The sequence below is a fragment of the Kryptolebias marmoratus genome, linkage group LG19 (assembly GCF_001649575.2).
Source record: "Kryptolebias marmoratus isolate JLee-2015 linkage group LG19, ASM164957v2, whole genome shotgun sequence".
Classification (NCBI taxonomy): domain Eukaryota; kingdom Metazoa; phylum Chordata; class Actinopteri; order Cyprinodontiformes; family Rivulidae; genus Kryptolebias; species Kryptolebias marmoratus.
The window spans coordinates 2,725,246-2,735,592 of record NC_051448.1 but is presented as its reverse complement, the minus strand read 5'-3'; the positions used below and the strand labels follow the sequence as shown (position 1 = coordinate 2,735,592).

The 10,347-nt window shown below is 41.0% G+C and overlaps 2 protein-coding genes across 2 annotated transcripts in view; both read right to left on the bottom strand.

The window, feature by feature from the left end:
• LOC108250275 (solute carrier family 22 member 2-like) overlaps positions 1 to 5,782 on the bottom strand; it is a 9,114-nt gene extending 3,332 nt beyond the window's left edge. Inside the window, exons 1-6 of the mRNA XM_017440080.3 lie at positions 4,552 to 5,782; positions 3,697 to 3,744; positions 3,520 to 3,623; positions 3,217 to 3,371; positions 1,761 to 1,929; positions 468 to 582 (exon numbers count right to left, since the gene is read on the bottom strand). Of these exons, the coding sequence (XP_017295569.1) occupies positions 468 to 582; positions 1,761 to 1,929; positions 3,217 to 3,371; positions 3,520 to 3,623; positions 3,697 to 3,744; positions 4,552 to 4,905 (945 nt within the window). The 5' untranslated portion in view covers positions 4,906 to 5,782. The remainder of the gene's footprint in view (positions 1 to 467; positions 583 to 1,760; positions 1,930 to 3,216; positions 3,372 to 3,519; positions 3,624 to 3,696; positions 3,745 to 4,551) is intronic.
• A 352-nt stretch (positions 5,783 to 6,134) lies between these two features.
• Positions 6,135 to 10,347, bottom strand: part of slc22a2 (solute carrier family 22 member 2) — an 8,385-nt gene continuing 4,172 nt past the window's right edge. Inside the window, exons 6-11 of the mRNA XM_017440082.3 lie at positions 9,773 to 9,873; positions 8,977 to 9,191; positions 8,783 to 8,891; positions 7,384 to 7,496; positions 7,127 to 7,226; positions 6,135 to 6,719 (exon numbers count right to left, since the gene is read on the bottom strand). Coding sequence (XP_017295571.2) covers positions 6,629 to 6,719; positions 7,127 to 7,226; positions 7,384 to 7,496; positions 8,783 to 8,891; positions 8,977 to 9,191; positions 9,773 to 9,873 — 729 coding nt within the window. The 3' untranslated portion in view covers positions 6,135 to 6,628. The remainder of the gene's footprint in view (positions 6,720 to 7,126; positions 7,227 to 7,383; positions 7,497 to 8,782; positions 8,892 to 8,976; positions 9,192 to 9,772; positions 9,874 to 10,347) is intronic.

Sequence of the window (10,347 nt, the reverse complement as noted above, 5' to 3'; positions counted from 1 at the left end):
GTGAGGAGAGCTGCAGACCAGGGACAATCCAGAAATGCTCATGTATGTCAGTTTAGAAGCTATCAAAGTTCTCAAATAAAGCACCTTTTGAGAATGTCAATGTTTGTTGGGAATTATCTTACAAAACTAGGAAGTAGTTATGGTTGTTTATTGATTTTAGTAAAAAAAAATTGCAACTTTTAGGAAAATGCCCCGCGAAATCAGGCATTTTAGCCGCAACAATCACAAAAAATGCCCGTGAAATCCTGGAGGGACTGATTAATCCTTACCAGTAATATGGAAGATAATTTTGGATGATATCAGTGTCCTTCAGCTTTTAAGACATTTTGCAACAGGGAGATTTGGAAGAAGATCTGAAGCACAGCACAGATGGAGGGGGGGAAGGTGTAACATTATTTACACCTAAAAATTCGAGCCACATCATTCCTTCAAGGGCACAAAGTTCTCCATTTAATAAACTAATTTACCTCCAAGTTTGTGTTGAGTTTCTTCCTGTTCTCCTTGGCCATAGCTTCAGTGATTCTCAGAGCTTCTGTGGAGCTGTTCTGAGAGATGAGCCACCTCGGAGACTCTGGGATGAACCTGACAGAGAAAACCTTTAAGGTTTTTATTTTTAAGGTTTGTAGCTTTACAGACGGCGTCTTATCAAGAAAGATATGAACAGAAACAACATTCAGAGTCTTTTGACTTTAAACAGCAAAGCTGAGAATGCTTCCTATTAGTGTCAAAAATGAAAACAATCAAAACATTTGAAATTTATTTTAATATCATATCTAGTTTACTGTGTCGACCTTTTACATCACATAGTTTGTGTTAAACCATGGCAAGATGTGAAGAAAGGAGTCAGGATTACTTTATCATCCGCCACAAAAAGGTTTAATGGTTTTACGTGTGTCTGTCACCAAAATATCTCATTAACGACTGAGCAAACTTGAATAAAACTGCAGAAAGATTTTCATTGGATGGACATTTATAACTGATTAACGTTTGGAGCCAACCCAGTTCTAGATGCCTGTCACATCCAACTGGCTTTAATTCAGTCAATTTTACAAATATTTTACTAAAATCTGGCTTTAAAGGTAGAGGGTAATATGCATTACTTGAAGGAATGCTTTTATTTATTGTACAGTTTTGAGAGTTTAATGTGAAACTGCAAAGCCAACAGTAGTTATTATGCATTTTGTCCTAAGAACCATTTGACTCAGTTAATGTTCAATTATTTACCAAAATATGGACTGGAACACAGTAAACTAATTTGCTTTTGTTATGAAGAATTAGTTTAATCCCGACCAGATGGACGAGCTAATGGTGAGTCCCAGTTGGGACCAGGACTAAAGTGGTTTGCTGCCATCCTAAAACAAGTCAAAAATGTATCAGCATTTCATGTGAACAGCGTTTTATAGACCCTTACACTTCTGAAAACTCTGCATTTCATTTTCATTCCAGCAGAAATATTAAGATATTCCAGGTTGACTATAGAATTCGATGAAAATTACCATTAATGTGAAACTGAGGGGCGATGCAAACCTTCATAAAACAGCATCGGCATGAACCGCTGTAACATTTGTTTTCAGATGGCAGCGATCCACTCTGGTCTTGGCGCCATTCAGACTAGCCATTAGCTCGTCGATCCAGTCAGAATTAAAATACTTCTGCTGGCTGAGGCCGTTCAACGAGCTGTCAGCCACAGGTAAGAGATTATTTGTTATTTGATCTGAAGGATCTCTGTAAACTTCCTATTGGGGGCAGAGATTTGTCACCTGTAGTAGGAGAAAAAAAGGGCAGACGGTGCCGTGATGGCGACCTGCAGCCAGCGCCAATCAGTGATGAGGTACGCAAGCAGAGGGAGGATGAGGAGGCCGATGCTGAAGACCATCTGAAACGAGATGCCGACCGCCCGTCTGTGCTCCACTCCTACCATCTCTGTGACTGAAACAACAAGAAAGACAGGAAATTAAAGATTATCCTACTTAAGGAAAACAAAACAACACAGAGTGTACTCAAGCTTCTGCTGAAAACATCGTGTTTTTCAAAGAACTCCTCAAAATAATTAACCTGCTTTACATATTTATGACTAATGTTGGGTTAATGTGTGATTGCTTAGTGTATTTTTTACAGTGCTGGTAAAATCATTCACAGAGAAAGTATTGTTTTTGGATGGATGCAGTTATGAGAGAAAGAAAGTCTACCCTCTTTCAGTCCAGTGTGATCTGATCTCCAGGCTCTAAAATGATTCCACCATGCCATTGTTTATTAAAACAAAAAGAAAGGCAAACTGGAGAAGCTGTGGGTGAAAAACTCAGTTCACCCATCATGCTTCCATGGGGTCTGAGAGGAAAAATATCATCTGGATTTTACTGCTCTGCAGCTTCAGGTGTGTGTTAACACAACGTCAGGGTGGAAAGACATCAGCAATGACCTGAGGGAAGCAGCTGCTGCTGCCCATCAAACTGGAAAGGGTCAAAGGTCACCTCCAAACTATTTGGAGTCCATCGTTCTACAGAGAGAAAGATTGTTTACAAGTTGCTGCTGATCATCCCAGGAAATTCACCCCAAGGTCAGACTGTGCAATGCTCACAGAAATGAGCTCCATTTAGGTCTCAGTTTGCAGGTTAAAGGTCAAAGGTCATGGCTTGTGTGGAAGGGCTGCAGGAGAAAGCCTCTTTCCTCTAAAACCAACATGGCGGCACAAGACAACCTCCTCCCAGCTGTCAGCACGGCGGTGGAGGGATGATGGTCTGGGCTGATTCTGGAGTCAGATGTGAGGCAATCTGTCCGACAAACACAGCAGCTAATCTACAACGGAACGGTCCAGAACCAGAACCTCAGAGAGCTGAAGCAACGCTGGAAAGAAGAGTGGGCCACAACTCCTCCACAACCATGAGAGACAAACAGGAACCACTGAGTTCTGCTGCTGGAGGAGGTTCCACAACCTGCTGGGTCAGGGGCTGGATGCAGTTTATATTTTATTTTATTCTTACAAACAGCCTGTTTTTGTTTAATAAATAATGACTCGGTGGAATCTGTTGTGCGTTTTTTTGTTCACTTCAGATTAGATTTGATTAGTTTTAGAACCTGGTAAGGACCAGATGGTTTTATTTACGTCCTCGTATGTAAAACCCTAAAACAGAGAGCGGATTTAACCGTTTAAGCTCAGCGATCACAGAATATTTAGAAACGAGTTGTGTTTCAACAATCGTGGGCGGTCATCATTACGCAGGACGTATGCGGCCATCCAGCCTCCTTTTAAGCTGAAGCCGTTCACGGCTCTGAGCACCAGGACGGCGACGTAGTTTGGAACAACAGCCATCGCGATTCCTGAGACGACATTTATAATATTGGAGAAGAGAAGACTCTTCTTCCTGCCAAACCTGCAGAGAAAGAAAAAAACAAACATCTGTTGAGTAAAAATATTTTTAGGAAATGATTTATTTTAATGTCAGTGAAGTCCATGCTTCGAGTAATCAATAACTGGAGGCAGTTGTGTTTTTAATAATGCAGGTAACTCATCGCCCTCACCTGTCAGCCAAATATCCAAAAGCAAAGCTCCCGATGAGGAATCCTGCATTCAGGCTGGCCTGGAACATGTCCACCAACCAGCCGTCTGAGCACACCAAATCAAACTGAAGTAACAGAAACACAACAACGTCAGAAACCAGAAACTGCAGCTCAAATCCATCGAATCTTTCTCCTCACCTCTGTGACGAATGACTTCCTGCCTTCAGAATGATACTCCCAGCCGTCCTTGAAGACAAAAAACACAAACCGCTGGATTTAGTTTTTACCTGAGGCAGCAGAGCTTTGCTCCTCTGAAGGAGACATCGTACCTTTTTTTAATTTCACATCAAAGAGTCATCAATTAAATTCTGTTTCTAATATTTAAGACTGGTCTGCTTTATATATTTTACTTTCTTCTGCCATCAATAAGTGGCATTTGTCACCCAGTTTCATTTTTTACTGAAAATTAAAAACAGAAGGGAAGTGAAGGATCTTTTTAACTTGTCGTATCTCCTTCATAAAACACCGTAGAAACATAAATATTTACGTCTGTGACCATCAGAGTCTACTGCCGCCTCCTGTTTGAGAACTTTTAGGACACCACTTATCGTTGTCGCACAGCGACTGTTTGTTTCAGGCTTACTTTTCAGTCAGTTTCTGTCTGCATAGCACCGACTTGGCAATCAGGGAGTGGTTACCATAGCGACCATAACGAGCCACTGGCAGCAGCTTTACGATTTACTTTAATCTTGGTTATTTTTACACTCCCTGTACAGTTCGTACATCAAATCTTACATTAAGATAAAAGTTAAGTTGAATTCTAGTTACTTTCTTACCGTACGGACCGAACGGACTGAGCTCACGGGCTGGAAACGGCCCACAGGCCACCAGTTGATTAAGTCTATTTTAACAAATTGAAACGTAGCATTCCTTAAAGGCGGGCGATCGTGTATTTACATTTCATCGTTGAGTTTAACACCAGGTTGTTTTCCTTCACTGATATTTTTCTGAAGTTAGGAGTAACTTTTCTGCCATCCACCGGTGATAACTGACCTTGCATGCGGTCAGCGTCAGTCCGCTCAGGTCCACTTCCTGCGGGTCGCAGGTGAGTCCTGTTGCGTTCCAGTCCACCTCGTATCTCTCGCAGCTGCTGGGCTTCAGAGCCTCGGAGCTGTTGACCAGAGGAGCCGTCAGCCTGCGGCTTTCTGCCGGCGTCCAGCCGCACGCCTGCCTCCTTTCCACCGCTGCGGGGTCCCAGCACCAGTGGTCCGGGGTGAAGCCCTGGAAGACGATGCCGGCGTACACGCCTGAAAAGAGGAGCGACAGCAGGCAGAGCAGGATGAAGATCCGCTTCTGACAGCGGCCGAAGGAGCCGACCTCCTCCAGGAGGTCATCAAAGGTCACCATCTTTCAGCCGAGGCCCGAGGTTCTGTTCAGCTGCCTGCAGGTCGGTCACTTTGCTTCCCTCAGCAGGTCCATGGGCGGAGCTAGAGTCCATAAGAATCAGGTAAAACATAAAGCTGCGCAGGAGTTAATGTTTAATGAATCAAACAGAGAACTGGAGATGTTTTAAACAAACTCTAAATAAACTTTAACATCTACAGTTTCAAACCAGAGACGTGATGAGAGCTGAAGAACTGACATTAGCTGAAACTGAGGATTTAAATCTACAAGAACAGCTAAAAAAAGCAGAACAGGAGCTAAAAGCTGAAACCCCAAAGCCACAGCAGCGTCTCCTGAACGAGCCGAACGATGGCAAAAAAAGCACAAAGTCTGCAGAAGTAGTCAGATGGCAAAAAAAGCAAAACCACAGCGTTGGCACAACTGGATCTAAATGTAGGATTGTGCGCTCTGAGTGCCCCACTACACAAATATTGCACAATAACTGATTCACAGAATACAGTGTTTTTCTTCCTAAAGGCCATTCGGTTTGTAAATACGCAGCGTCAGCAGTACGTCGAGATGTTTCACAGACAAAATGTGAAATTGGACTCACCTGGATGCATCGTGAGGAGTTTCTGTAGAGCAGAAGTCAGTTTAAAAAAAAAAATATCCAAACCAACGATGATACATTTACTAAACGTACAAAGTTCATCTCCTCCTGGCTGCACGGTGAATCTTCAAAACATTTACAGATGTTTGGTTTTTTCATGCGGTTTCTGCAAGTGAATAAAAACTACCTTCGGATTGCTTCATTCAGCCTGTTTGAGCTTCGTTAACATATCTCAGGGGTCAAATCAAACTGAAATTTAAGGTTTTTCAACAAGATGTTTTATCCTTACAGACAAAATCTTTCTCAGGTAAAAAAACGAAATAATAAATTTTATTTATTTGTTGCTTTGAGCAGACTCTGGTTACAAAAATACAACATGGCAGCTCCTAAAAAAAAACCCCAGACATTTTGGTTTTAGGTTTGAGAAGCAGAGGAGCTTCGTTTGATTTTATTATTGTTGATGATTCTGATATTATATATATATAAAAAAAGGTAAAACCTCCACATCAGGTGCTGCTAACTCCAGATCCTCTCCTGCAGAATATGAATAATATAAACTAATATACATTTATAAATGTCTGACAATTAACAGCACAAAAGATCTTAAGCAAAGACACAAAACTAAACTCAGAGTGCCTCCCTGTAGTGTTTCAACCAGCACCATTTTATTCTGAAAATCTCATTTTAAAATATTAAACAGGTAAAGATACATATGATTGAAATGTCGCCCTCTGCTGGCTGTTACATAAACGGTCCAGGTAAAGGCTTCTGCATTGGCTTCGCTTCTTTGACCAGGAGGAAATTTTAATGTTTAAATGTGACATAATATTAAACTGGATTCAGTTTTTTTTTAGTACAGTTGATGCAGAACTGATGGGAGCGTTTATTCATCTATTCAGGAAACATTAAAAAACAACCTTGACAGATACACTCTGAGTTCCAGTTTAGTTGAAACAAACTCTTGAATAATTTAATAATGTAGTTCGAGCACAGAAAACACGACAGCAGATTAATCTCAACTCTACATCCTTTAAGAAAAAGCTCATAAACAAACAGAAAACTCAAACCGGGAACAGCGGAGGTGAAGTAAAGTTTCCACAAACAACAGAAATAAATAATTTGGTGCCTGAAAGGAGTTCAAACAGTTGCTGGATCTTTGTTGGAAGAAACGACGTTGGGCAGTAGGTTGGTCAACTGCTGCTTCTTCAGCTGCACTTTTTCCTTTGCTCTGCAAACAAACACGTCCAGAAAATTAAAAATAAAACAACTAACAGCAGCTAGGACGAAAATAGTTGCAGTTTAAGTTGTTTTCAAAGCAGAAAAAGTCAAAATGCCTTTCTTCTAATTTCTTTATTAGCAGAAAAAAAATGTAATTTCTGCAATTTTATCTCATTTTGTTGATGGAAACTAATGAATAAACTCATTTACATTAAAAAAAGAGTAAATTCATTAATTTAATTAATTAATTAATTAAAGTACTTTTCCAAATAAAGTTTTACAATCAAATATCGTTTTGCAGCCAGATGTTGGTTTCAGTTCTCGGACTGGTTTCAACTCCATAATTTATTTATATTTAAAATTAAAGAATAACAGCCGCTTTTTTTAATAATTGTCCAACCTGGACTCGGCTCTCACCTTTCTGGGAACTCGATGTCGTCGATGGTGTCGGGCAGCGGCACACCTCTGGTCTCTGGAAGCAGAAGGACCAAACCGCCGGCCAGGAACGCCAAAGACCCTGAGCAGCAAAAAAAAAAAAAAACCCCAGACCCGACTTCACACAAAGATTTCCTTCTTATCTGCTGACGTTTCTGTTTATTCACACCAGGCAGGTAGATATAAAGGATTCAGTTTCTGTGGTAATAACCATCTAAGCAGTGAGGATAAAAACACACCGAATATGATGAGCGGCAGCTCGAGCCAGATGACGGCGAGCCTGTAGAGCAGGAAGGGAGCCACGATGCCGCCGACGTCACACAGAGTCGAACAAACCGACACTCCAAAGTTCCTGCAGAAAAACAGGAAATAAATTCAAATAAGACTGAGACAAACACGTAAACCACGAGTCACTTTAATGCACATTATACATGAATTAAAAATAAATAAATGCTAATAATACACCCATCAGAAAACTGTCAGGTCATCAATTTAGAGCTCAGGCAAAAAACTGTCCACAGACAGACAGGCGGCGCCGAACTATAATAATGTCTTCAGACAGGCGTATAATAAATATATTAATAAATATAATAATAACAATGCTTGTGGAAGAAAATATAATTCTTCTAATTAATCCAACATTAATTTCAGCGTTAGGGTTTATACACGGCATTTATCGTTAATCTTTATTTGATGCACAGACGCTGAGCGGCAGGGAGCCATTTTGTTTCTTAAAAAAATAAAGTCTCTGTGCAGGAATGTTAAAATGCAGGAATGTTAAAATAAGAGATCACAGAAGAAAGAGAAAAAGAGCAGACGTGTTGTAATAAATCAATCAGTGTCCGCCTCATGTCTTTGTTCACCACATCAGCTGAGGTGATTCCTCTGATCAGAGGTTTTACAGGCATGGCCCACTGGAAGAAACCTCGGGGCAGATCCAGAACCTCTGGAGGGATCATGGATCCTCTCTGGTCCAGGAAGAGCAGAGGGAGGTCTGGGTTTCCCTCCTCGACCCAACCACAGATAAACGGTAGAAGATACAGACCCTCCAGGATTTTGTGATGTTGCGATCGCAACTATTAACCCAATATTTATTGTTTCTAAAGTGATTCGCCACCGTTTCTGCGGTCTAGTCTCTTCTTTGTGGGGTTGTGTAGCGTAGAACCCAAAATAACCCCAAATAACTTAGGAAGAAGACACGTGACGTCACTTCCTGTTAACATCAGAATGCCGGGAGCGTGCAGGAGCAGCGACCGAAGCCAAAATGTGCGCTAATGCTTCACATTTGCCCACAAAGATTTCAGCAAACCAGTTTCCTTGTTGGTAATTATCTTACAAAACTAGGAAGGATTTTTGGTTTATATATTAAAAGTTACAGTTTTTTAGTGATTTTTAGTTAAAAAAAAATCGCAACTTTTTATCGCAACTTTTAGGAAAATGCCCGCGAAATCAGGCATTTTAGCTGCAACAATCACAAAAAATGGCCGTGAAATCCTGGAGGGATTGAAGGTGGATGGATGTTTGGTTTTCATTTTCAGCCTCCACCCTCACATCTCCCGGAGTTTATCTGCAAGCTGCCGTTTGGTGATCAGTGACGCAAACAGACAGCAGGAAGTGTGTAAAGTTCATAGATTTCACCTGACGAATGTTGGGTAGAGCTCAGTGTTAACAAACACTACCATCTCAAAGGTCATGGTGATCCCGAGCCGACCGATGCAGGCCACCACCGTCTTAAACCAGAACATGTCTGCAGGGGTGGAGGAGAGGCAACATCAAACTTCACAAAACAAAGAAACATGAACCCAGTTTCTGTCTCTTCTCTGTGGACTCACTGTCAGGAATGAAGGCGGTGATGAAGCAGGAGAGGCCGGCCACGATGTTGGCCGTGGCGAACGGGACGCGCCGGCCGATGCGCTCGATGGTGAAGAGGATGAGGAAGGCGGCGGGAAACTCCACCAGACCGGAGATGAGGAAGTCGACGTAGACGTTTCCCCCCAGAATCCCGAGCCTCATGATGAGCCCCTGGTAGACGACGGCGCTGGTGAACCTGGACCGGGCCGAGAGAATTTATGAGAATTTATTTATTCTGGAATCATCGTTTGTTAGAATTAAAAGGAAAAAAAAGTCCTGGTTAAACAAACTAAATTGACCTCCTTGTCTCTCATCCAAACAATAAATTCAAACCGTAAACTGATATTTGTGCCAAATTACAAACGATATAAGCCTCTATAATCCAGGAATAAACTAAACCTTTAAACAAAAACTAAATAAAGTATAATTGTTGCCACATTTTAGGTCAGTTTTCTTAAAATAAATATTGTACAAATTCAATAAAAGATCTTTGCTCCATCTGGTTTTTCAGTAAAATTAAGTAACAAAAACATACTTTTACTTATTACTGTACAAAAATGAAAATTAACCTAAAATAATCACCGAGAAATCTGGCTTGAAGACTTGTTTTGATGCATCTCCATTAATTAGATGTAATAATAATAATAAATGTGTTTTTTGAAGTTTGTCAGAAGGACATCTGTTTTGTTTCATTAAATTAAAGCCTCTGGTTCGATGACTCTTCTTGAATTAAACGAGGCGTAAAGGAAATTAAACTGAAGCTGCAGAAAAACTCACCAGTTGTAGCTGAGAATAAAAGTGTGTTTCCTCATCTTGGGAGTTCTGATCAGGTCCATGAAGGAGGCGGTGCTGGAGTCGGCGTTATCGTCCGACAGAGTCTGCGAGATCAGCCGAAATGATCCAAACCAGCGATTAAACACTGTCCCTGTTTCCCACAGACTTTTTAGCTGGATTTTTAGCAGTTTTCTTACTTTTTTTAAATAAATGTGGCATAAACATTTAAATTGAAGACATTTTTGTTTGTTGACAAATTCTTATTACTAAAAAATAAGATCCTGATCAGATTTCCTGCCTGTATCTGCTGCAACAAACTTTTCAGCCACGAAATAAAAGTCCTTCTGTAGCTGCTTGAATTATTCAAACTTTACTAATAAACAAACATTTAAGAGTTTATTTGATTTCAGATGATCTTCTGACGACCTCCACCTGCTTCAAGGAAGAAGAACAGCTGATGGAGCCGAGTTCAGGACCGCAGCTCCCACTGAGGACCCCGAGGTCCGGACCTCAGTGTTTCTCTGCTGTGTAGATTATAAAAACATGAATCCAAACAAGGCTTCTGAACGGCGTGGTTC